The sequence below is a fragment of the Lathamus discolor genome, chromosome 15, assembly GCF_037157495.1.
Source record: "Lathamus discolor isolate bLatDis1 chromosome 15, bLatDis1.hap1, whole genome shotgun sequence".
Taxonomy (NCBI): Eukaryota; Metazoa; Chordata; class Aves; order Psittaciformes; family Psittacidae; genus Lathamus; species Lathamus discolor.
This window is the reverse complement of record NC_088898.1, coordinates 10153893-10179453: the sequence shown is the minus strand read 5'-3', so window position 1 is coordinate 10179453 and position 25561 is coordinate 10153893. Positions and strand designations below refer to the sequence as shown.

Below are 25561 nucleotides of genomic sequence, written 5' to 3'. Positions count from 1 at the left end.
TCACCACACTGAGGCCAGGAACAAATGTTAAACCCATTAAACCCACCTATTAAAACAGAGCCAAGGACAAAAGGAGGTTGGTGTGATCAAACAGCAGCGTGTGGGATGCTTGCAGAGCAAAAAGGAACCCTTTATAAACTGGACTTTTGCGAAGTGTAAAAGATGGAAACAATAAGATTTGGTAGGTGAAATGTGTGCGTGGGGGAAGCAGACAAACAGAAACCCCAAACCCCACATAATACAATGGGAAATGGAATATAAAGAACATTCAAGTCATGAAACTTGCATGAATCATTTTGAAGACATCGGGAGCACTCCCTGCTGCTCAGTCAGCTGCCAGCAGACATGATGCTCGGTAAAGGGAAGGTCTGACCTGGAGTCCCAGCAGAAAAAAGTGCATTATTTGCATGTGTTCATTGGAAAGAGCTGGGGAATATTTCCACATGGAGAGCTCAACAGAGACTCGTTTAGAACTGGAAGTGCCTTTAGGATGGGGACCCACAGCAAGTGCGAGAGCAGCTTCTAAAATGAGTTTCAGGGCAGCTGTGGCAAACTCCAGCCAGGTGAACACAGCACCTGCACACAGCAAACTCATACAGGCACCATCAGTGGATAAACACTGGGGAGGTTGCAGCATGGCTTTTGTACAGGGAAGTTGTGCTTTAAAACTGTCTTTGTTTTAATGGCATCAACAAGCAGGGGCTAAAGGGCTTTGGTTGGTACAGTGCTTAAACTTCCACAATGCGTTTGATCGTGACTGTGCTCAAGGAGTTAAGGAAAAAGAGCTGCCTTAGGAAAACGGGGAATGCTGTCACACAGACTAAATGAAGTTAAAGGGAGGGGTTTTGTGTTGGAGGGAAGTCAACGGATGGATGCTCACTATATTAAAAAATAATTGGGGGAGAAGTAATGAATCAGGAAGGTTGGACCATCCACTGACCTGGCTGTCCAGCGCAAGGATATAACAAAGGTTGAGTTAGGAAGTGCAGCGGGATCTCAGCAGGCAGGCCGGTAGATGAAACTCAGCGTCAATAGAGAAGCGCTGCCCATGGGCGCACAGCAGCAGAGGAGCCCTTGGCTGCCTGCTCTCACTCCGCAACGGGAGCCGGGGGTTGTGAAACCCGGTCCTGCAGAGCCTTCTGCCTGCGGAGCGGCAGCAGATCAGGCTCGAGGGCAGGACGGGGAGCAGAGACCGGCTCCGCGCTGCGAGCCAGCCGCGCACCACAACCCGAGAGCCGGGGACAGGGCTGCGAGGGACCCCTCACGGTCTGGAACATGTGGGAAGTGCCGCTGCATCAGCCAGGCCCCTGCGGGATGAGGAAGGGCCGCAACAGCGGCGGGAGGAGGTGGGTGCCAAGGGGGCTCAGCCCGGGCAGCAGCGGTCACCTCAGGCGTTAGGACACGGCGGGTGCCGGAAGGCCGCGTTCGGGGCGTTAACGGAGAGCCCCTCACGGCGAGGGTCGAGCACGGGGCTCGGCTCCCCCGTGCCGGGGCTCCCGGCCTGGCTCGCGGGGCTCCTCCTCCGGGGGCCGCCCGTGACCGGGAAGCAGAGGGGCGGCGGTTCCGCTGCGCCGGCGTGCCCGGAGCCGCCCCGCAGCATGAGCCCGCCCCGAGATGGCGGCTCCGTGCCGGACGCGGACGCTGCAGGTGGTGGACACGGAGTTCAGCGCGGACGCGGTGGAGTGGTGCCCGGTGGAGGGCTGGCACAGCATCCTGGCCTGCGGCACCTACCACCTGCGCCCGCCCGGCGGGGTGAGACCGCGCCCCGGCCGCCTCAGCGCCGGCTCGGCGGCGATTCCCGCCCTTCGCGGCCGCCTCAGCCGGGCCCGAGGGTCCCCTCGGCCGCCGCAGCGGGGCCCGCGGTGGCTTCGTGCCCTTCGCCCGGCCGTGGCTCGCCGCAGCGGGGGTGGCTGGGGGTGCCCGCCCCGTGCGGGGCTGCCCTGGTGCGGGGCTGCCTTGGTGCGGGGCTGCCTTGGTGCGGGGCCGCCTTGGTGCGGGGCTGCCTTGGTGCGGGGCTGCCTTGGTGCGGGGCTGCCTTGGTGCGGGGCCGCCTTGGTGCGGGGCTGCCCTGGTGCGGGGCTGCCTTGGTGCGGGGCTGCCTTGGTGCGGGGCTGCCTTGGTGCGGGGCTGCCTTGGTGCGGGGCTGCCTTGGTGCGGGGCTGCCTTGGTGCGGGGCTGCCCTGGTGCGGGGCCGCCTTGGCTCTGGGGCTGCCTTGGTGCGGGGCCGCCTTGGCTCTGGGGCTGCGTTGGCTGCGGGGCTGCCTTGGTGTGGGGGCTGCCTTAGTGCGGGGCCGCCTTGGCTCTGGGGCTGCCTTAGTGCGGGGCTGCCTTGGCTTTAACCCCGTCAGGGAGGGACCTGACAGGCGGGAGCGCCCAGCCCTGCTCCCACAGCCCGTCAGGTGCGGGAGGCCCGTGGGAGCAGAAACGCCGGTAAAGCTGTGGTTACTTCCCCGTTTCCGGTACAGACGGACTCCCGGGGAAGCAACGGGGCTTGTGACCGCACTGGGCGCCTCTACCTCTATCACTACAACGAGGAGCAGCCTTTCATCCCGCTGACCGAAATCCAGAGGATCGACACTGCTGCCATCCTGGACATCAAATGGTAACGCTGGCCCAGCAGGGACTGGAGCATGGCTGCTGTTCTGGGGTCTCTTCTGCCTGTTGGTGCAGCAGCAAGAGTTATATCTGTTAATGAAGGTGGCCTTGACTTCTTGGAGGGCAGTGTTCTCTGTTCCAGTAGGCAAAGACCATGCTCATTTCTGTGTTATGCTCTTGTGCTGGCTTATGAGCAGCTGCCTCTTGTTTTAATAGTATATGTAATATGTTTAGATATGTTTATATAATATGTATATATCCAAGATTCATGGAATCTGTAAGGTTGGAAAAGTCCTTTAAGCTTTTTCAGTCCAACCATTCCCAGCACTGCCAAGGCCACCACTGACCCATGGCACTGAGGCCTCGTCTCCACCATGTGTGAGCACTTGCAGGGCTGGTGCCTGCAGCCCTGCCCTGGGCAGCCTGTTCCAATGCCTGAGCACCCTCTGGGGCAGGAATTGTTCCTCAGCTCCATCTAAACCTGCCCTGGTGCAGCTTGAGGCCGGTTCCTCTTGTCCCATCCCTTGCTCCTTGGGAGCAGAGCCCAGCCCCTCCTGGCTCCATCCTCCTGTCAGGCACTTGTAGGGAGCCATCAGGTCCCTCCTGAGCCTTCTCTTCTCCATCTGAACCCCCCAGGTCCCTCAGCCGTTCCCCCTCACACTTGGGCTCCAGGCCCTGCACCAGCTCTGGTGCTGTTCCATGCATGTGGAACTTGAGGAGGCTGAGGTTTTCTTCATAAGATTTCTGGTTTTGATCAAGTACCTTCTTGTGCATCCTGGAATAAAAGTGGTTACCTTGTGCTCCACCTAAAATACAAGGAAGATGGGTATTCAAGACTTGTTTCACTTGATCTTTTAGGTGCCACATTCCTGTTGCAGAACATCCCATGGTTGGCATTGCAGACTCCACAGGCGCCGTGGAGTTTTGCCACCTGACAGGAAGCGAGGTAGGTGGCTGTAACGCCTGCTGCTGTTGAAGTTGGATTTAGTCCATTGATGCATCTCTGGTGTTATTAGCAGTGCATGGAGACTTGTAGGAAAGCTGTGTGGTTTCCATGGCTTCCTCAGTATGCTTAGCTTTTTAAGCACTGCTTTTGCCTCCTGATAATGTTTACCATAAGTTCCACAAATTGGCACCAGAGAGGCTGGCTGGGCTCTACCCACCTGCAGGGGTGGGAGATGAGGGGTACAGAAGCATATCCTGGGAACTGTCACTTTAGAGTAAGTACAGACTAAGTGCTAAATGTAGCAGAAGGTGCAGAGTTACTAAAAGCAGGGACATTTCATTTCTTCTTTAGTGCAGGACCCTAATATACTCATCTGTCTCTGGAAAACACCTGCAGTGGAAGTAAGCAGTACAAATTTTGAATATACCTGCTGTCTTCCCAGCCTTAACCCATTCCTTTTCCTTCCAGTAGAAGAACAGCTGCATGTTGGAGCCTTGCTTCAGGGTTGATCTTGGTGCACAGTGTTTGGCTTTGTCTTTAGACTGGTCCACTGGACGAGAGCAATGGTGAGCATGGGAGATAAAGGCTGGTACTGGAGTACATTGTGCATGTGGCAGCAGCTTTCAGGCATAAGTAGAGGGCTCTGAATGACTCTTTGGTGGCTTCTACTGTGGGAACCACTTCTCTGGGCACCCTGTGCCAGCGCCTCAGCAGCCTCACAGGGAAGAGCTTCTGCCTAAGAGCTCATCTCAGCCTCCCCTCTGGCAGGTTAAAGCCATTCCCCTTGGCCTGTCCCTACAGGCCCTTGTCCAAAGCCCCTCTCCAGGTTTTCTGTAGCCCCTTTTGGCACTGGAGCTGCTCTAAGGTCTCCCCTTAAGGAGCCTTCTCTTCTCCATGCTGAACCAGCCCAGCTGTCTCAGCCTGGCTCTGGAGCAGAACTGCTCCAGCCCTCGCAGCATCTCTGTGGCCTCCTCTGGACTCCCTCCGAGAGCTCCATGTCCCTCTTGTGTTGGGGGCCACAGGAAGAGAGCAGGAATAGTCAGGATCTGCCAGTCCTTCCAATGCCTGTGATAGAAGGGAAATAAAACATTTCTTTGCACTCCAGAGGAGGGAAGAGTCTTTGAGAGGTCCATGTCAGTGTGAAAAATTAAAATCCCTCTTCATATGGAATTTGTTTATTGATGTAATATCAAGCATGTGAGAAATCAGGTTTTGCATCTAGGAGAAGGACAGAGCCAGGGCTTGTTTTCTTTCCCTCATATGAGCAGTTTGCTCCTGCTGTGAGTCAGGGAATGGGGAACATTGGTATAGATGATTTTAAGATGGGATGGGCATTCTTTCTGCTGTAGTACCAGTTTCTGTCAGTGTTCAGTTGAATCAAACATCTCTCATTGTTTCAGTAATTTCCAGTGTTTTCTCTGTTTTCCATTCTAGTGGATGTCCCTTGAGAGTGATCAGCAGTGACTCAGAGGGGAAGCTGAATCTTTTGGCCATAGATGAATCTGCTCCTTCTGTGCATATTCTGAACCAGTGGGAAGCTCACAAATTTGAGGCCTGGATTGCTGCTTTTAATTACTGGGACACGGATATTGTGTATTCAGGTCTGTAAGGGCTGAGAATCTCATTTGGGAGTGTTGGGATGGGGGCATCTTGGGGATTTGTGTTTCTTGGGATTTTTCTTTCCAGGGATGAGTGTGCTGCTGGCATCATACCTCTTGAAAGAGGTGGGGCCTCTGCTGGGGGAAAAGGCTTCTGGACTGTGGGAAGTGGTTGGATTTAATTAGGAGAAGCTGTACCTTATAAACTGTACTTTGGGTAATGGCAAAAAAGATGATGATCTCTTGTGGTGTGGAAGAGCCAGAGAGTTTCTAGAGTCTCTCTTTTGCTTAGCAAAGTGAGGGTGTTGTTAACAGATGTTTCTTCTGTGGTGAAGAGCACTGTGAGCCTCAAATGCTGTTTGGTCTCTTCAACACTGCGATTCCAGAGCTGGAAAGCATCAACTCAGTATTAACAGCTCTGCCTCAGAGCCCTGTGCTGGTGGTTTGGGTGGTGCTCAGGGCAGTGATGTTCTGTCATTGTGCAGGAGGAGATGACAACCTGCTGAAGGGCTGGGACACCAGGTGCAGGCCAGAGGCTCCTGTCTTCACCAGCCGGAGGTGAGTGGTGTATGCAGCTGGACCTGCAGTGTGTGTGTGATCACACCATGCTCCCATCCCCTTCCCGAGGCATGGAATTCAGAGACATGCAGGGACAGTGGAGTCCTGTTTCTGCCACCTTGGGGAAATGGAGAAATCTGTTAGGGTTTGTTATCAGGGACTATTCATCAGGGGTTGTAGGGACAGGACAAGAGGTGATGGGTTTAAACTGACAGAGAGGAGATTGAGATGAGCTCTTAGGCAGAAGTTCTTCGCTGTGAGGGTGCTGAGGCACTGGCACAGGGTGCCCAGAGAAGCTGTGGCTGCCCCATCCCTGGCAGTGCTCAAGGCCAGGTTGGACACAGGGGCTTGGAGCAAGCTGCTCCAGTGGAAGGTGTCCCTGCTCGTGGCAGGCGTTGGAGCTGGAGGAGCTTTAAGGCCCCTTCCAACACAAACCTTTCTTTGATTCTATAATCAGGATAACTTGAGGTTGAAACTTTCTTCTCCATGTCCTTCAACATAATAAACCAACTCCTGATGTAGCTTCTTTCTAAAAGAAGGATCCTGATTTACACTTTTGTGAATTTCTATGTGTGTAAAATTTGGATATCTTATTATGGAATGATTTTAGAAAATGCGTTATTCTCCACTGTTCATTAAGTAATCTCCTTTTTCCCTGGTGGCATAAACTATCTTTTAGAATATGATTAGATCAATATACAGAACTCTGGTAAAATTTTATATGTAACCTTAAAATACACTAGGGATTATTGCTATGGAAGTAGTAATGTTGGGAGGAAAAACTCCTGGGAATGGAGCTGCTTTGCTGAAATTCTTGCAGGCTTTGAACAGCAGTTCATGGTGCACATAGTAGTAGAAAATATTTGTGCTGTGAGACTGTGAGTAGACGTTTTGCCCTGGAAAGGCTGTAGGACTGTGTAGGAGAACTCTGCTTTGGTGTTCCACTGGACTGAACTTTGAGCTTACATTATTCTCCTTTCCTGACACCTTGATGCAGTAATGTGGCCCCAAACCCTTTGAAACTTAAGGAAGAATCCCTTCTCAAATCATCTCTTCCCTCTGCTCTGTGTTCCTCCTTGCAGACACTCCATGGGTGTGTGCAGCATTCAGTGCAGTCCCCATCGGGAGAACCTTCTGGCTACTGGCAGGTAAGTCCCTTTGGGCTGCTCTTCATTGGGGTTACCAGTCTCCTGTTACTCTGAACGTGCTCCTGCTGCTCAAGGTGTGGCCTCTTCAGAAATCCAGTGTGGTGGAGAACATGGGATCTTCCCTAAGTTTCTCCTGTGCTTGCTGCTCTGCACCGGCATTGCTGCTTGTCTGTCCATTTATTTGTGACCTGTCTCCAGCTATGACGAGCACGTGCTGCTGTGGGACACGAGGAACATGAAGCAGCCGCTGGCAGACACCCACGTTGAAGGTGGCGTGTGGAGGCTGAAGTGGCACCCAACGTGTGACTTCGTGCTGCTGGCAGCCTGCATGCAGAGTGGCTTCAAAATCCTCGACTGCCGCGGGAGCTTGGGTGAGTGGTCCATGGATTGGAGGTGTCCTTGTACTGTTCTCCTGTGCTGCCTCTGGGTTAACGGGGAGATTCCAGCTCTAAACTTGCCAGAACGACCTAAATGTTGTTAGTAGCCAGATTTCATTCCAAGTTGAGGTAACTCTTCCAGCTTTCCCAGACCTGTCCTCATATCGGCCTGATGGGCTGTGCACAGGCACTGTTGTTACTCATCTGTTAATATCTCATCCTTTCACTTTGGGGGCAGAAAGCCTGTTTGGTTTGGTGTGAAGGCTTTGCCTATCAATGTGACCCTTCTGGTTTTTATTCATCTAGATGGTTTCAAAGAGCTTCCTCTGAATGTCAGGTGGTGCTTTACTGTCAGCAGAAGTTACTGACCTGCTGGTGGATTGGTTGTTGCTTCAACAAGGAAGTGCTGTGCAGTCTGGTTAATCTAGAATAGCATGAATAAGTCCTCTGTGTGAATCAGAGGGTATTTGCATGATTAAAAAGCTGTTTGCATTTACATTACAAATACAACCTGACATAAAATGGTTGCCTCCCTGGGCTTCTCCTGGCCTTGGGCAGATCTGCAGCTTATGAAACAAGGATAACATTTCTCCTGTGTAGGGGAGGGAGGACCTGATGTCCACTTGATGTCACAGGCAGATGCTGAAAGCTCACACATCTGCAGTTTCTTGCCCACCAGAACCTGGCCTGGTAATGTCCCCAGGTGTGTTTGGGCTCAGTGCAGGTCACCCTGTGAGCTGCCTTGGCTTTCTTGAGCCTTATTAGGTGTTCTGAATTATGAGGCTCTCGATCCTCATGCGTGTTAAAGCCTCTTCTCCCATTGGCTTACTGAACTAGGGAAAATCAAGACTAATGAAAAGTGGCTGAGAAATCATCAGGAGAGGCAGGACCTCATTGCTCCTATAGCAATAACCAGAGAATTCTTCCTGTAGGTCACAGCCAATGCTAGAATGGCTTCTGGGCAGGCTGCAACCATTTCCCAACTTGATTTCTGCTCATTTCATGTTATTATTTCTTTCAAGCGGAAAACACAGAGGAATGCACTATCCTGTCATCCTATGTCTTGCACAATTCCTTGGCCTATGGGGCTGACTGGTCAAGGCTGTGTCCAAGGGGTTCCTTGACTGTCACACAGGACTCCACTGCTGCATGCCAGTCTTCAGAGGAGCTTGTGGGAAGATCAGAGGAAGAAGATGAGAGACTGAATTTGCAGGTCCAAAACCTGAAGATCATTTATGAGTCTCCTACAGCTACTTTTGATGTGATACTGGATGAGGAGAGCGAAGGCCCTGCCCCACCGCTCAAAGCAGAGCGGGGTCCTGAGCTGCCCAGGGCTCCTGAGCTGGCTGGGGGCTCTGATTTAAAGGGGAGCTTGGATTTGGCTGTGGGTCCAGCCCGAGGCTCAGGAGCCAAGAGACCCTCAGGCATGGGCCTGGCCGGTGATTCAGCCATATCACTCGACAGCCCCAAGGAAATGAGCATTGTAGCAACTTGTTCCTTCTATGACAACATCCTACATGTGTGGAAGTGGGAGATGAGCCTGATTACAAGTGCTGGGTCTCCATCTGAAAGAACAGCCCAAAGTTTGCACTGACCAGAACTGGGGAGAGGTGGAGGAAAATTCCTGTGCCAAGAGTGACATCTGCACTTGGTCCTATCTGATTTCTGTTGGGCTGCTCCAGTTTTGTTGTTGAGCTTGTGAGTCTTGTAAGGCTGATGCTGATGGAATTCCTAGGGTTTTATTTTGCTTTGAGGCCTGTGGCCAAGAACAGACACGTTTATTTAGTTTTCCCTTACTGTACTCACTCCGAGCAGGACACCTTCCTCTCGGCGGCTGCTTGTTTGTACCTTGTATTTGAATCCCTCCGGGGCTGGTTTGCATTTGCCTGGTTGATGTCTTAATCCTGATCTCCTCCTTCCATCACAAACCAAACCTGTCTGTGCTGCTGCCTGTAGATGAACACTGTGTGTGCTCAGAGGATCCCTGAGTGTCTTGGAAAAGCCTGCGAGCAGAGGTGTGGCTGTGCAACCTGCCAGCTGGGATGGACTTGGAGAAGATGCTCACAGCCAGAGGCTTATGGTGATCTTCCCAAGGGAGAAAGTCTTTTCTAGAAGGAAATGCTGACTGACTGGTGTGACCGGCAGCAGTTTGGTGGCTTTGCTCCAAGCGGGGCCTTTCCTGTAAGGATTCTGGTGTCTCCACAGCCTGACTTTATATTGGCCTCACCGCCTGGCTGTCATCTTGCTGAGCACCTCTGAGCTGAGCACAGCCTGGCTTGGCAGAACCAGTGCAGTGAGCAGTACCGTGTGCCGGTGCTACGCTTCCCACTCTCAACAGCAAGATGTATCTTCAGCTCCAAAGTCAAGAGCTTTCAGTTCTTTAAAGGTGAACAGCTTTAAGATCCAAACCTCCACAAAGTATAAGCAGTGTTTCCTGACATCTTTTAAGATCAAATTAAATACAGAAACCAAAATCTTACTAATGTCGCCCTAACTACCTCCAGGGATGGCTGCAGGTTTCTCATGGTTGCTCCATTAGCTTTCTTTTTTCACTGTGAAATAGCAGCAAAACACCAATTCTGGAACACTTTCTCTTATTATCTTCCTAGAAACAAAAAACCAGCTTAAACTAGGTAAGTAACATCTAGCTTGTGTGGTTTCTTTTTGAGGGTCCTAAAGAATTTAGTTGTCTGGAGGGAAAGAAACACCAGCACCAGGGATCTGTCTGTAACAGTGCTGCTTCTGAACCGAGGTACAGCTGGGAAGGATCATGCTGCTTCAAACCCCCTTGTTCAAGGGTGAATGTGTATTTTGGAGAACATTCTTGAGCACTGTTACATGGGGATTCGTATTAGTATTGTGAACAAGAGCTTTTGTTAAAAAAACACCCTATTTTTGGATGTTTCTAAAATAAAATCAATAGAAGTGATTTCTCTTTCTTGGTTGTTTTGGATTTAAGAGGTTCTTCAGTGAGGTTCTCCAGTGATGACCTTCCTCCTGTCCTGCAGTGCTCAGGCTCAGGGTGTGTGGTGGCAGTGAGTGTTCTCTAGGGACTGGAGCAGATGATCCTCACATAGAATCAGTCAGGTTGGAAAAGCCCTTTAAGCTTGAGTCCAACGGTTCCACCAGCACTGCCAAGGCCACCACTAACCCATGGCACTAAGGGCCTCATGTACATGGGCTGTGAACACTTCCAGGGACAGTGACTCCAGCACTGTGCTGGGCAGCCTGTTCCAATGCCTGAGCACCCTCTTTGTGAGGAAGACTACCTTTCGGGTAGTTGTAGAGAGTGATAAGGTCCCCCCTGAGCTTTCCCTTCTCCAGACTAACCCCCCCCCAGGTCCCTCAGCTGTTCCCCATCACATGTGTGCTCCAGGCCTTGCTCCAGCACCTCAATGTCTCTCCTGTAGTGAGGGGCCCAGAACTGAACACAGGATTTGAGGTTCAGCCTCACCAGTGCCCAGTACAGGGGAATGATCACTGCCCTGGCCCTCCTGGTTACACTATTTCAGCTTTATCAGCTGTAGCTTTTTCAGGTATATCAACTCTACAACCAGATCTTTTGAATCAACTAGAAAGCATTTACCATGGTGTTGGCCATTTAAGACTATTCCCGTCCCTTGAATGTCACAGCAAATAATTTATATTTAGTGTCACCATTCAGTTAATAAACACACACCATAGCTTGACCAAAGGATTTGAAATAAGACAACCTGCTATTGCCCAGGTGTTAAGTCACAGCTGCAGGTGCTTATGACAAAAAACTGTGTCAGGACCAGTGCCAGTACAGCCTGCACCAACATCACACCAAACTGTGCTGCTTCACAAAAATAGAAGGGTTTTTTTGGACAGGGGTCATAAAATTGCATCCAGAATTACAAGTGTCTAACCTGTACCCATCCTTTCATTTTGGCCAGTATTTCTCAAAAGACGCTGAAAATCATCTACTTCAGTTGGGTAGCTGCTGTTCAGAGCAGTAAATGAGTGAAAATGGACAGCACAGTTTGGCAAAGAAAAAACCCAGCGTTTTGGTTTGTATTTGTTAATGAAAATTAAGTTTAGTCTTCAACGCTCCACAGGCCTTTCAGGGTTCTCTCGTAAGAAACCAGCACTTGGAAAGGACACTAAATATGGACTGGCACTGCCACCAAAAAGCCCACCACTAGAACAAAGTCACTAATCTTTTACCCTGCATTAGTGTTTTCCTCAGCTCTTCATGTTGGTTTATTGGGATTGGCATGACAACTTGCTATCAAATGCTGATGTTGGAAAGATGTGCAACTTTATTATCCCAAAGGAAATTCAATTTAGAGAAGCAGCACAATTTAGAAGTTTAATCTCAGTGAGAGCACCCAGGGCATGTCCCTGTAGTGACACAGCTTTTGGCTACAGCTCCATCTTAAAACTTTGTAATGCTTTTTTATTGCCACATGAGATTAAGAGGAGTCCAAGGTAGGCAAACCTGGAGAGGGGTCACCAATGCACCCATACTGGGGCATTTGAGTTATGTGTTATGCCAGATTTGCTTTGCCTGAGGGGTGAGGAGTCTCCTGTTTAATCAGCCCTTATGCAGGGAAGGTGAATTGTTGAACCCAAGTTGGTATGGGCATTCGGGGGTGCAGGACTTGCTGCTCTACAGCCCTGCATTCAGCTCTGGCCCTATGGCAGAGCTGATCCCTCTGGAAAGTGCCAGTGGAGCCCAAGAAACATCTCCAGAGGGAAGGGGCAAAACAGCACCTCTGCCCACAGCACCCTGTCCCCAGCTGGAAGCAAAAAACTGCTTTGTGCAACCCTTCCTCTGATGGGCTTACAGATGAATGAACCCCTCTGGGGCAACAGCACAAGAGGGACATGGACTTCTTGGAGCAAGTGCAGAGGAGGCCATGGAGATGCTGCGAGGGCTGGAGCAGCTCTGCTCTGGAGCCAGGCTGAGAGAGCTGGGCTGGGTCAGCCTGGAGAAGAGAAGGCTCCTGAAGGGGAGACCTGAGAGCAGCTCCAGTGCCTAAAGGGGCTGCAGGAAACCTGGAGAGGGGCTTGGGACAAGGGCCTGTAGGGACAGGCCAAGGGGAATGGCTTGAACCTGCCCGAGGGGAGACTGAGATGAGCTCTTAGGCAGAAGCTCTTCCCTGTGAGGGTGCTGAGGCGCTGGCACAGGGTACCCAGAGAAGCTGTGGCTGCCCCATCCCTGGCAGTGCTCAAGGCCAGGTTGGACACAGGGGCTTGGAGCAAGCTGCTCCAGTGGAAGGGGTCCCTGCCCGTGGCAGGGGTTGGAGCTGGAGGAGATTTAAGGTCCCTTCTGACACAAACCAGGCTGGGATTCTAAGAAAACATGTTCTTTCCAATGACATTAAACATTTAGAACTCAGCAGTTTCTACATTAAACCACTGCACCACAGTTATACCTCACTTGTATCCACTTAATTTGATGATCAGGAAGACTCTGCCAGGAATTTATATCCAAAAATACAATTCCTGGGCTACTCTTCACATAGTCAGTTACTCTGTAGCCTCAAGCAGCTGCCCTAAGGACCAGGCATTCAACGTAGCCATGAACTACATCTTGAGTTACTCTAAAGGAAAGCTTTACACTTGGAAAAGCTCATCACGAGCTGCAGGTCTCCCTCCTGACAGGGAGTCGAGGGCATGGACAGGGGTCAGTCCATCGACAAGTTCCCACTGCCTGTGGCTGCTGCTCGGTGCGAGTGGCAGCAGCACCCTGCTCCCCATAGGCGGGGAGCCCCACGCTCCCCTAGGGGACAAGCTGTGCCCTCCCTGCTCCCCGAGGCAGGACCTCCTGCCGCGAAGGAAGTGCTGATGTCTCAGCAACCCGGAGAGAAGCCGCCTCCCGCTCCCCCCAGCGGCTCAGGACACGCCACGATGGGAGATAAGCACCAACTGCCTCCCCCCGCCCTCCGCAATGCATATCAGACACTGCAGACAGACCGAGGAGCAAGGGTTTGCTTTTAATGGCCGGTGTCCGGAGGAGTCCCGTCCTGGTGCCGCTGCGGGTCGTGCTCCGCCGGGCGGCGCCGCTCTCGCCTACCGCATGTAGTTCTTGGGGAAGAGCTGGAAGAGCTTGCCCTCCTGCGTGGGCTCGAAGCCGTACTTCTCCAGGTTGTTGGGGTCGAAGGTGCCGTCCTTCACGTCCTTCTCGATGCGCGGAGCCACCAGCTCGGTGAAGAGCTGCTTGGCCGTGGCGGGCGGCTCGGAGCCCTCGGGGGCGCGGTACGACACGTACGGCTTGAGCTTGAAGCCGGCGAGGTCGGGGACGATGAACTCCGGCACCATCTCCGGGATGCGGATGAACTTCTTGCCGGGGGTGAGCACCCCGGCCCGCCGGGCGCCGCGGCCCTTGTAGTGCGTGCGGGGCCCGCGCTTGCTGGTGAACGGCGACATGCGGTCCGCGCCCCGCACCAGCCCGCGGGCCAGCTCCCGCAGCAGCCCCATGGCCGGCGCGACACCTGCCAACACCGCTCCTTCCTATTGGCCGAAACACCGCGGCCGACCCGCTCCGCCTATCGTGCCCTCCAAAAGGCGGGACGGGGACTCCTCCACCAATCAGCAGCGGGGGGCCCCGGGTGTGGGCGGTGCTTGCCGCTCCCCTCAGCGGACGGCGGCGGCGGGCGGGGTGTTCCCTTCGCCAACTTCGCCCGCGGCCCGCGGCGATGACCTTTGACCTGGCGGCGCCGGGAGTGGCGGCAGGTGAGGGTGGTCCCGCCGACGGGGAGCCGGGCCCGGTTTGCTCGGGCCGGGCTGCGCAGGGTCGTGCCGTGCTATGCTATGGTACGGTACGGTACGGTACGGTACGGTACGGTATGGTATGCCATGGTATGGTATGCCGTGCTGTGCCGCTCCGGGGCGGGATAGTGCCTTGGGGGACCTGCTTTTAGCGTCTGTGCTGCGCGGTTTGCTGTAATGGGGCTTAAGGGGGAGCTCGGTCTGATGCGGAGGCCCGGGCTGGCGGGGCCGCGCTGGGCTGTGCGGGTTCTGCCCCATGAAACAGCGTCCGCCGGCAGCAGCTGCGCCGGTGTTTTTGTAACCAGGAAATGGTTTGTGTTGGAAGGGAGCTTAAAGCCCATCCAGCTCCAACCCCTGCCCCGGGCAGGGACCCCTTCCACTGGAGCAGCTTGCTCCAAGCCCCTGTGTCCAGCCTGGCCTTGAGCACTGCCAGGGATGGGGCAATGTTCCGTTCCTCACGGACACCGACCCCCTGTGGTGGCTCCGCGGGTGCTGCCGGGTGTAGGCATCGGGGTCCTGCTCCCGAGGGTGCTCCCAGCACTTGGGGAGTGTTGGGGGGAGGCTACTCTGAGGAGAGCTGAGGCACAGCAGAGCCGAGCCCCGTCATGCACTGCCCAGAGAACTTGTGCTGTCGGTGCCGGTAGCAGAGCCCTCTAAAGGGTGCTGGGTTCTGTTGCTCAACTCGGAGGAAGAGGGCCAAAGAAGCAGAAAAACACCCAGCTTCTCCTGACTTGGCTGGTTCTGCCAGACAGGAAGAGCTGTTCTGGTGATGCTTTGTGTTGTGGAGTTCTGAAGAGTTTGGGTTAGAGTGAGGCCATCTCTTAACTGGCTCTTGTCTTGTTTTCATTTGTGCTCCTGCCCTATCTCCAGACATGGATGAAGACAGCAACAGCACCAGCCTTGAGGTACGATATGCTTTGTTGTTGATTTTGGGTGTCTTTGTTTCCCCATTGCTGTCTGCAGAAGCTGGAAGCTGCCGTGCTGAATTTGATAATGTTTGTGTAATGTCTTTAGCTGCCTTTACTTTGTAAACACCTTTCCTGCAAGGTTTTTGTCTTTTCAAAAACTTCAGTATTAGTCCAATTTGTGTGTGTGTGTTTTTAGTATTTTATTTTTAATTTTAACATGTTTTTTACTGCAAACCACTCAAAATCTGCTTCATGTTCCAAGCTGTTGGTGTGATGATCTGATTGAAGTGCCTTTTACTTCAACAGTATGTTTTTTAGCCTAAAGACAGCAGAATGTGGTGTTCTTTGGCCACCAGCTCTTCTTGAGTTTGTTCTTGCTTATAAATACAAACCTCATAGTCCAGCAAGGCCCATGGTGCTTGTCACAGTGATGAAGGATAAGACCCACAATAGGAAATAATTCTTTCCACAACTAAAACCAGCACACAACCCACCTAAACACTGCTCAGAAGTGTTCTGGGAAAATCCAGTACCTGTAGTCAAGCTGTGGGTGAGTGGAGCCATGTGTGACCTATAGAGAGAGCTGAGCTTTTGTGCAAGCCTCATCCAGCCTGGTCTTGAGCACTGCCAGGGATGGGGCAGCCACAGCTTCTCTGGGCACCCTGTGCCAGCACCTCAGCACCCTCACAGGGAAGAGCTTCTGCCTAAGAGCTCATCTCAGTCTCCTCTCTGGCAGGTTAAAGCCATTGCCCTTGTCCTGTCCCTACAGACCATTGTCCAAAGCCCTTCTTCATGTTTCTTGTAGCCCCTTTAGGTATTGGAATACTCTGTGTAAGACACAGAGGAAGCTCTGGACTGCTGCTAGAGCCCTCCTCTCAGAGGTCCTGCAGGCTTGGGCTGTCAGGTGGCCCTGCAGAGCTGATGACTCCACCGCCACCTCATACTCCTCTCAAATGCTGTCCTGTACCGGTAGCTGTTGACGTGTCTCAAGTATCTGTATGGATGCAACCTGTCTGCTTCCTTGGTCTGCTTTTCCTGGAGGATTGTCAGTGCTTGAGAGGACACCCCACTGGGCATGGAGGGGAAATACCATGTCTGTCACTGGTGTTCATGGGAAACCTTGCAAGAACCTCTTGTTTTTTCTTGGAGGTGTGAATTTCCTCGTTGCTTTTCTGCACTGAGGCACGAGGGCTCTGGCTGTGTGTGTTTGTGGTTTATTCTTTTGCTCATGGATTTGTTTCTTCTCCTGACAGTAGCAATGTGACTGTCAGTTGGCAACTACTATGGTTGCTGTTATTTGAGACCCCACAGGCCTGCACAGTAGCAGAACTGAGCGTGTCCCTGACACTGTCAAGGGGAAATCAATGCAGTGACCACAACAGACACACCAAAAACATTTTACCAGCATGTGTTGGATTTGTTGCTAACAATTTTTCAGCTTTTCTTTTTTTTTTTTTTCCAAATTCTTGTGACTTTCCACTGCAATCCCACTAATAATAGTCTGACAAGTGTGGTGGTAGGGTTAGTTTGACTCATCCTGGGAAGACAACCTGTTGATATGCCCTGTTAAAAGCAGCCTAAGATGACAAGCTGCTCTGTTTGAGTTGGCTGCTTAGGCAGGAATTTATTTATGCTGTAGAACTGGAATGAATTCCATGAGCAGGACTTGTTTGGTGGCTCGTGGTGTGCATTTCAGTTTCCTCTTGGTGACAAAGTTGAATGAGGAGGTCATCTCAGGAGCTGAGGGCAAACACTGGGCCTAGAGCTGCCTGTAAATTCAGGTCTTTGTAAGGTTGAAGACTTACAGGGGGATATAGTTGTCCTTGTACTGTTTCCTTCTTGTTCCTAATATTTGGTTTGCTTCCCCACTCCTCCCTATTCTGTTAAGTTTTGAGCTGGCATTTGTGAGCCTATTTTAACTGCCGGCTTTTTTCCTGATCAAAATGGTCAGCACAGGTCCCAGGACACTATACCAGCAGTTAGAGCTTGTTCCCATGTGCTTGGTTTTCTTGTTATGCTGCTTTATGACTTGTTTTCTCAGTCTCATAAAGCCCTTCACATTCAGTTCTCATCCTGGTTGCTTCAAGTAAGATCGGATCATCAGGAAATGTTATCCCCTCGCTGTCTGAGCCTGGTTTAGAATGCTTAGGAACACGTTGAACTGATGCTCCACTGATGATCCCTCTCCCTTGTTCTGTGGTGGCAAAGTGGGCTTTAGATGAAAGAAAGATGTTGGAAAATACAATCGAGTTGTGTTGTATGCAGCAGACCAGGTGTTGAGATGCTTTTACAGAGTTTTTTTGCTAATGGGAGACTAATCTCACTTCTTTTCATCTCCAGGCTGTGCTGCCAGCTGGCGGGACGCGGATTCTCCGGTTTGTGGAAGACAGAATACAAACCACTATGGTAAGTGCAGCTTCCATCAGCAGGGGGAGGACTGACTGTTCAAAACTAGGGGATAGCTTTGTGCGAGGTGTAGGAGTTCTACTAAGTCACAGCCAAAGTCTGAGTGTTTGTTTTTTTGCTGTTGCTGTGCATGAGGCAGGAGTTATTCCTGTTGTTTCATCTCATGCACATGGAGTTGATCACAGATCTCTGGGGAAAAAATGCTCCATATCTCATATATGAGCTTATGAGTGAATTAACTATTTATGAACGTACTTGACTTGTAGACATCTTACTGAGCTCAGTGTGCTCCAGGCCTCCACAAAGTACTTGATAATTCTCAACATTAGAAGTTACTAACTTCTTTCCCTGCTAAATTCCTCTCACAGCTGACTGGAATTGCAATTGGAGCTGCAGTCGCATTACTACTCATAGCAGTTGTGGTGTTCGTCGTTTACAGAAGAGTCAGACAATCTAGTAAGTACTTAATGACTGTGTGTGTTTTAAGCACAGTTTTCTCTGCTACCTTCAGTGTGTCTGTAACAACAGATGTTAGCTGTGAAGATTGCAGTTTTGGCAGGAAGACAGCTTTAAAAGGTGAACAACTTGTGTTGATTCACTCACCCAGGTCTGAACATAGAATTCCTGTCACGTGCAGCATGCTGCAGGGTTTTATTTCTCTGCTGTGTGATATCTTTAGTATCAGTTACAAATCATGAAAAGAATTTCAACCCTGCTACGATTTCAGTGTCACAGTAATGAGAAACGGGTGAATTAGAGGTTTCCCGTGTGAGATTAAAATTACCTGAGTCTTGTATCCATAGAGAGAGCCTTTTTCTCTCCCCTGGTGATTAGGTAGAGCCTGAAGCCAGCTCTTCCCTATTCTGCCTTGGCTAACCAGAGCTGGGTAATGAGGTATCTTGTGTTGGTTTACATTCCAAAGCTTGCCGCTTAGGAGACTGGAGCCATGGCTGTTACAGCGTGTGTTATAGTACAGTTACCAACCTGTGCTCAGTGTCCTTTCCTTCAGTGTGGAGCTGCAGGTGATGGTCTCTGATGTGGTACTTCTGTGTTCTAGAACAGCCTCAGCCTCAGGTGCCTCAGTACCGATTTCGTAAGCGGGACAAGGTGATGTTCTATGGGCGGAAGATCATGAGGAAGGTGAGTGCCTCTGGCATGGGGGGGAGGGAAGTAAAGGTTAAAATCCAGTCTGGGAGGTGCTGTGGACTTTGCAGTGCTTCACTTCCTTACCCTGGCCCAGGGCCTTCAACATATAAAAATCCATTGGATTTTTGGGGATATTTCAAGACTCCTGGAATTCTGACAATCTGGTGGAACACCGATGGCTTCTGCTCTTGGCCAGGCCTTCCCTTTCAAGAATATCTGCAACAGTAAAGGTAGTAGTAAATCAGTGACTGTCTTACTTCTCTATGGATTTGGTGATTGTTTAATCCGTTCTTCTCAGTATTTAAGATTTCAATCAAGATACTCAGTGTATCCTGTATTCAGGATTGTCCTTTTCAGATAATGACTTCCAGTACTGCCTTTGCTTTCCAAGCTGACACCTCTCCCCGCCTGAGTATGCAGCCTGGTTGGGAGGAGCACAAGCACTTCACTGAGCTCTTGTGTTCTGTACTCACTTGCAAACAGGACTTGTCAAACTGTCTCATTAGAGACTGTTCAAGAAGGGTTTATCCCAAGTTTGAAGTCTTTGCCTTGGATTGTCCCAGGGAATCCTGCCTGTGCCCCTCAGGTTCCTGTCCTGGTTAAGTCCTTAGAGGCCATGGCTGCCTGTTTGATATGAACTGTCCCTTTTATTTATTTGTCGTTTATCTTTGCAAGTGGCTCTTTCTGGAAATTATGGCAAGGTGAATTGAAGAAGCCTGCAGATAGCCATTTCCGTTAGAGGATTAGGTTACTGTCAGTGGGTGTGCTGGGTGTTCAGCACCAATTCCAGTTATCTGAGGAGATTAATCTTACTGTCTTTCTTCTCAGGATATGTTTCCTTTGAAGCTGCTGGAGAAGAGTCTCCCAGTGCCTAAAGGGGCTACAAGAAACCTAGAGAGGGGCTTTGCACAAGGGCCTGTAGGGACAGGACAAGGGCAATGGCTTTAACCTGCCGGTGGAGAGACTGAGATGAGCTCTTAGGCAGAAGCTCTTCCTTGTGAGGGTGCTGAGGCGCTGGCACAGGGTGCCCAGAGAAGCTGTGGCTGCCCCATCTCTGGCAGTGTTCAAGGCCAGGTTGGACACAGGGGCTTGGAGCAAGCTGCTCCAGTGGAAGGTGTCCCTGCCCATGGCAGGGGTTTGAAACTGGATGAGCTTTAAGGTCCCTTCCAACCCCAGCTATTCTATGGTTCTACATAGTGTATATAGAATGTCCGACTCATTTATTTTCCTGACAGTACCACTGTGGTCAAAAGAACTCATCTTTTCAGCAGGGTCAGGAGGGGCTGTGTCAGTGCAGTGGTTTTGTTTGGTGGTGTTACAAGCTTGTACAGTAGGTCCTGGAGGCTGAGGTGACTTCCTTACTTAACACTTCCCATACCAAAATCTATGTAGTGGCTTCGTGGACCTCCATGTGCAGTTTTAGTACATAAGATTCTATTGCTAACTCCTGTCTTTGGGAAGCTGCCTGTTACTCGGGTGGGAACCCAGAGCCCTTTTCAGAGTACCAGATGGTTATTGATTGCTTGTAGTCATCTGTTGAACGATGATGGGTACAGACAGTGAAGGAGAAAGGCTGTTTTATCCTAAGGGCTCTCTGCCGTTCCTATTATAGAGCCAGAACCAGGGCGTGGGTCTGGTGGGCTCCCAGAGGGAGCTGGGAGGCAGGAATGAGACTGTCCCCCTTTGGGAACAAAGCCAGAGCATGGCTGAGGGGTCTGAGCTGTGCCCTGTAGGGTGACAGGCTTGAGTGTGTGTGTGCTCCTATGTTGCTGGGGCACCTAAACCCAACATCTGTATTAAAACGAGGTGCAGGTAAGTAACCTGGCTTTGTTAGTCCCTGCTTGTTGAGGAGCACTACAGCCCTCTGCCTCTGCGCTGCTGGTCTGTGCTGGAGTGAATTCAGATGCTTGGGCTTAATTAGACACTGTGCTGGGTTTAATGCTCAGTTCTGGAGCTCTGTTTTGTTGTGGAAGGAGGAGGTTACTCCTGAGCCTTGCTTTTGCTTTGCAGAGCAGTCTTTGCGTAGAACTTGGCCAAAAAAGCCCTCAGTGAAAGAAAGTTGTGTGTGTTGCCAGTGATTTTAATGTTCTTCAACACAGCTGTTCATATGGAACACAAGACATAACGAACACTTAGAATTCCCCATGGTAAATCATTTCAGGTAGTGTTTGGTTTGGAATTTTAGACCTTGCTTTTTGCTGTTATTCCTGTATAAGACCTAGACTGTGACAAACTAACTTCTGATGGTTGTACTTCGTGGAGTTTTGATAAAGATTTTACTTAAACAAAACACCCCCACAGAAATCCACCAGAGAGCCTCCCAACTAATTTCAGATTGTTTTTGTGAGAGAAACTTCCTCCTGGGGTTCAACTCCTGGAGAAACAAACGGAGAATGTTTTAAAGGTAACTCAGGAGGGGTTTTCCTGCTCTTGCAGTTGTTGCGTTTGTCCAGCAGGTGGCACTTTGTCACCGTTGAAACCGGGTGAACGCGTTGTTGCAGGTCTGGGTGCTGCTGGTCTCCAGCAAAAACGAACCAAGCCCCAGTCTGGGAGTATTCCAGCGTGCCATGGGAGCATCAGTGCTTTACATGTCACTTGGCTGCCTGATATTGGGTGTTTCTGAGTAAGAATCCTGTAGCTAAGGGCTCTTTTCCTCTAGCTTCCATTACCACTGTACTAGTCACTTACTAAACTTGTTTTCTGGAAAGAAACTGATCGTGGAATCAATGTTGTTCCAGTCCTCTGGGGCCTCACACGAGTGCTTCACTCTGCTCATTGTCTCATGGCTTGGTAGATGAGAGTTGGAGCCTTTGGAGGTTGTAATAATGTGTTCATGTTTCAGTTTTTAATGAGTGATTTTGTTGTCATTATTTCCCCCTAGGTTACAACCCTCCCAAACTCCCTGGTTGGGAACACTGTGCCTCGCCAGCGGATGCGGAAGCGTGCAAAAGTGTTATCTTTGGCTAAAAGGTACCTGGGCCTTTGGGCCATGGAGGCTGGTTTTGGGGTTTGTTCTTTGTGGTGTGGAACCTATCCCAAGCATCACACTTCTCCATAGCTGCTGGTTTTTCACAGCCTGACACTTTCCTGGGGAGTTTTGCTGACACAGAATGGTTTGTGCCTGCAGCAGGGTGTCTGATTTTGCTGAAGGAGGGCAGGAGGGTGGAACACCCCTGTTCTATCTGGTTGATAATGGCTGGTTTTAGGCACAGTGTTCTCTACTATTGCACTCAGCTGTGATGGCAGTGCAAAGCCCATGCTTAAGACAAATGGAGTTCCTGAACTTCCTCCCTTGTGTTTTTCTCTGCAGGATTCTGCGGATTAAGAAGGAATGTCCCACTCTGCAGCCGAAAGAGCCGCCTCCCTCTTTGCTAGAGGCAGATCTGACAGAGTTTGATGTCAAGAATTCCCATTTGCCTTCCGAAGTCCTATACATGCTTAAAAATGTCAGGTAACGTTAAATGGGAAGATAAGTTTGGATGCGAGTTTTGTTGGATGTTCAGGTGATCTGAGTATTTGGCAGTTTGTGTCAAGTCTTAAATTTTATCACTGCATGGTCAGAACCTTTAAGGAGTTGACTGAAAATTCATCTGAGCATGAGGAAAGAATAAACCATAGAGACCCAGATGGTTTGTATTGGAAGGGACCTTAAAACTCATCCAGCTCCACCCCCTGCCACAGGTAGGGACACCTTCCACTAGAGCAGCTTGCTCCAAGCCCTGTCCAACCTGGCCTTGAACACTGCCAGGGATAACATCTAAGTCTCTAAAAACTGTAGGGAAATATTTGAGTGCATTAAAAAAACTAAAAGGACATGGCTTAGTGGCCTGAATTCAGGATAGTGAACAGTAAAGCTATTCTAACATGAGCAGATTCCTGTCAGTGCATTTTAAAAAATCCCCTTTAGATTATATCAGCTAATTTTTTGGTACAGAAAACACCAAAATTGGTAAATGTTAATTAGATCCCATATTGACAAATCTAGAAACTACAGAATCTTCACTTATTGGACTAAAAAGTGTGCAAGTGGAATCAAAGTTAACTTAATCCCCACAGTTCTTTGGTGGGTTGAGATAAGGGATGGGCTTTGTGCCTATTCAGCAAGGGGTTAAATTTGCTGACCCAGCAAAGAGGGTGAGATCTGATCTGTAATTTTGGTTTTGTTTGTCCATGCTCATTTCTCTCCCAATTATGGTACAATTTAGTCCTGAAGGTCAAACACTCTCTATTAAAACTGCAATTTAAGTCACCTGAACTTTCTGCTGTGGAATTCTGACCTCCTGTGACTAATTGATGTTGCAGTAGAATTTGATTGATTGAGCCTGTTAAATGGGAGCTCATGGGGACATGAGAGGGTCCCTCTGGTGCTGTGCTGATCAGCTTTTAAGATGCGCATTTCTGTCTGCCTGGTAGCAAACGGGTAGTTTCAATGTCAGAGAAGCCCAATTGCACTTTACTGGCAGGAGATGGAATATTCCAGACTTACAAGTACATGCAGATGACAGGAATTTTCCCCCTTTTTTTCAGTATTCCTCATGTTCTGGTTTGTGGGCTGGGAGCTGTACTGAAAGGGAAAGCTCCATGGGGTAACTTCTTGCGCAGTGTGTGAATCTTGCAGGCTTTTATATTTCTCCCCCTTCCAAAGCTTCTGTTGGCTTGAGGAAGACTGGATGTACTTCCTTTGGAGCCTGCTGATGTTGTCTGGGGAGCTACTCAAAAAGGAGCTCCAGTGTTTTCAGTGTTTCACAGTGCTCTTGTGTTGAGGACTTCTGCTCTTCTTGCCATGGCATGACCAGCTCTGGGGTTCCTCTGCTGTTTGTGCAAGGGGCTCTGCTAATATAGGAAGGATTTTCCAAGATCAATGTTAATTTTAGGTGTCCCTTTGCCTTTTCTTCCCTGCAGGGTCCTTGGCCACTTTGAGAAGCCTCTTTTCCTGGAACTGTGCAAGCACATGTTCTTTGTGCAGCTGCATGAAGGTGAATACATCTTCCGCCCTGGGCAGCTGGATAACAGCATCTACGTGGTGCAGGATGGCAAGCTGGAAGTCTGCATTCAGGAGAGTGTAAGAACAAACTGGTCTGTGGTTCTTGAGATAAATCACTTGGCAGAGCATACAAGCCAGCATGAATCATTAAGCATTGATTAAACTTAGACGTTTGAATCATCATGATTTAGAAAGGATTGCCTCAAACTACTTCAGAGCTATGGTATTTGTAAAGATCAAAGTTTTTAAGTATGGTGCCTAGTGTCTTAGAGAAGAGAATAAAGCCCAATGCTGACCAGGCATTCTGAAATGTTCTCATGAGCTCTGGCTGCATAGTTACTGAGGGAAGACAGGGTGCAAGATAGGTTCTGAGTGCTGTTGGGAACATTCTGTTCTTGGCTGGTAGCTGTATAGACCAGTTTGGTATCCAGAGCAGAAGAATGTGAGTACGCTCAATGCAGTAACACTCTGCTGTGGTAGTAGCAGGGTTGCCTGGGAGGGGGAATATCCAGAATTCAGTTTTGGGTAAACATGGAAAAGAAATGATGGCTTGTTTTGTGGGTATTGAAATGCTGCGTGGCAGCCCTTGACACCCCTTCTGCCAATTTAGATGGGATGACTTCTTGACTGAACTTTGAGTTTAGCTTTAATTTATGAACAGTTTTCTTGTGGCTGAAAATGCAGAGGTTTGTCCTAGTAAATTATGCCACATTTCATGATTTCTGCATAGTTTTGCATTTTGCTGTTCTTTGTTTTGTGCAGAGCATTGACATGTCATCCCTCTTGACATGTAACCCCTCAAATAAAGGGAGATGATTCTGTCTCAAAGTGAAGGGAGCTGTTTTAAAGTGGTTGTTCCACAGCAAAAACAAGCAGGTCACATCTCCCTTGGAACAAACTGGCTTTTAGTTTCTTCATTGCTTTCAGAATGGTGGTTTAAACCTTTAGTGGTTCGAATTAGCACATTTCCAGAGAGAGAGAGAGAGCAAACACCCAAGTTGCAGTGAGAGACTGTTTCTTTTAGGGCTGCTCAAAGACTGAGCAGCTTCCTGAAGTGCTTCCTGTCTGCCAGGTGTGCAGCTCTGAGCCTGCACTGATCTTCTGTGCTGCACTTGCAGGATGGAACAGAAGTGGTTGTGAAGGAGGTGCTGGCAGGAGACAGTGTCCACAGCCTTCTCAGTATCCTTGATGTGATCACGGTAAGTTCATGACCAAGCAGTGCTACTTTGTCACAGAGCTCTTTGGTGGGAGATGACTCTAAATGTCACCGGGAAAGGATCAGAATGGAGAATATTCCTTTGACCAGTTCTCCCTCTCCCAGTCCTCCGCAGTTGTAAGCTTAGCTCTGTGTAAGCTGGTTGTGGGATGTGTAGCCTGCCAGTGTAACACTGGCTATTTCTGTTAAGCAGTAGGATTGGAATTACTATTCTGTGGCTGGAAAACTGGGGTATGGTTTGATTTGCTCAAGGTCACAGAGCAGTTGGAGGAGGAGCAGGTTAGAGCCACAAGTCCTGGCTTTTACACTGTCTGATTTGTTACTTATTGAATTTATTTAGTCTAATGAGAATAAATCTGTCAGTTATTGCTGTAATTACACTGTGACACCAGCTGATGGGTTCAATTTCTGCCTCCCATGTTCATGCTGCTGGTGCCCCTCTGAAGGTTGTGCTCTTTGACAGGCAACAAGCTAGAGGCTGGTGGGTTGTGTTTATTGCGCAGATTACTGCTGTGGTTTTTGTTGCGGTTGGAATTCCAGTGCTGGAATTGTCACTATTTAGTGCATCTATTTAGCAATACCTGAATAGAAGGTGGGGAATTCATTATCTTTGATGATACACAAGCACTGAAAGTGCTTCCTTGGAAGATTGTGATAGTTGAGAGCGTGAGGATAATGTAATCAATAAGTTGTTCATGTTTGACCTTGTACCGTGTTTCTCTTATGCTTGGCTGTCTCCTTTCATTACAAGGTGCTGTTGTTCTCTGTGTAAGTAGTTTTAATGGTTCTGTGGAGTGTTCTTTGCCACTATTAGGTGCAGGTGTATCTCAATATATCTATAATTTCCACGAAACCTATGGAAAGAGAAACAAATTTAAAGCTTGGTCACACTTTCTTCTGTAGAAAGCAATGTGAATAATTTGGGCTGTGCCAGTCTGGTT

General features: G+C 49.8%; 3 protein-coding genes across 4 annotated transcripts in view; 2 read left to right on the top strand and 1 right to left on the bottom strand.

Moving 5' to 3' along the window:
• The first annotated feature begins 1567 nt into the window (after positions 1-1567).
• Positions 1568-10151, top strand: DPH7 (diphthamide biosynthesis 7). The gene is made up of 9 exons (XM_065695223.1): positions 1568-1752; positions 2466-2602; positions 3454-3541; positions 4013-4107; positions 4976-5142; positions 5625-5697; positions 6780-6845; positions 7044-7216; positions 8245-10151. The coding sequence occupies exons 1-9, from the start codon at positions 1615-1617 to the stop codon at positions 8814-8816; spliced, it is 1509 nt and encodes a 502-aa protein (XP_065551295.1). The 5' UTR covers positions 1568-1614; the 3' UTR covers positions 8817-10151.
• A 3015-nt stretch (positions 10152-13166) lies between these two features.
• On the bottom strand, positions 13167-13710 carry MRPL41 (mitochondrial ribosomal protein L41). The gene has a single exon (XM_065695326.1). It carries the CDS (start codon positions 13667-13669, stop codon positions 13262-13264), a length of 408 nt encoding a protein of 135 aa, XP_065551398.1. The 5' UTR covers positions 13670-13710; the 3' UTR covers positions 13167-13261.
• An 83-nt stretch (positions 13711-13793) lies between these two features.
• Positions 13794-25561, top strand: part of PNPLA7 (patatin like phospholipase domain containing 7) — a 122542-nt gene continuing 110774 nt past the window's right edge. The window contains exons 1-9 of one of the 2 annotated variants that reach the window (XM_065695324.1): positions 13794-13924; positions 14831-14865; positions 17209-17274; positions 17643-17730; positions 18332-18414; positions 21302-21390; positions 21731-21871; positions 23323-23482; positions 24523-24603. In XM_065695324.1, coding sequence (XP_065551396.1) covers positions 13888-13924; positions 14831-14865; positions 17209-17274; positions 17643-17730; positions 18332-18414; positions 21302-21390; positions 21731-21871; positions 23323-23482; positions 24523-24603 — 780 coding nt within the window. In that variant the 5' untranslated portion in view covers positions 13794-13887. Of the gene's footprint in view, positions 13925-13983; positions 14006-14830; positions 14866-17208; positions 17275-17642; positions 17731-18331; positions 18415-21301; positions 21391-21730; positions 21872-23322; positions 23483-24522; positions 24604-25561 lie in introns of those variants that run through there. The other variant, XM_065695325.1, reaches the window with a different exon arrangement.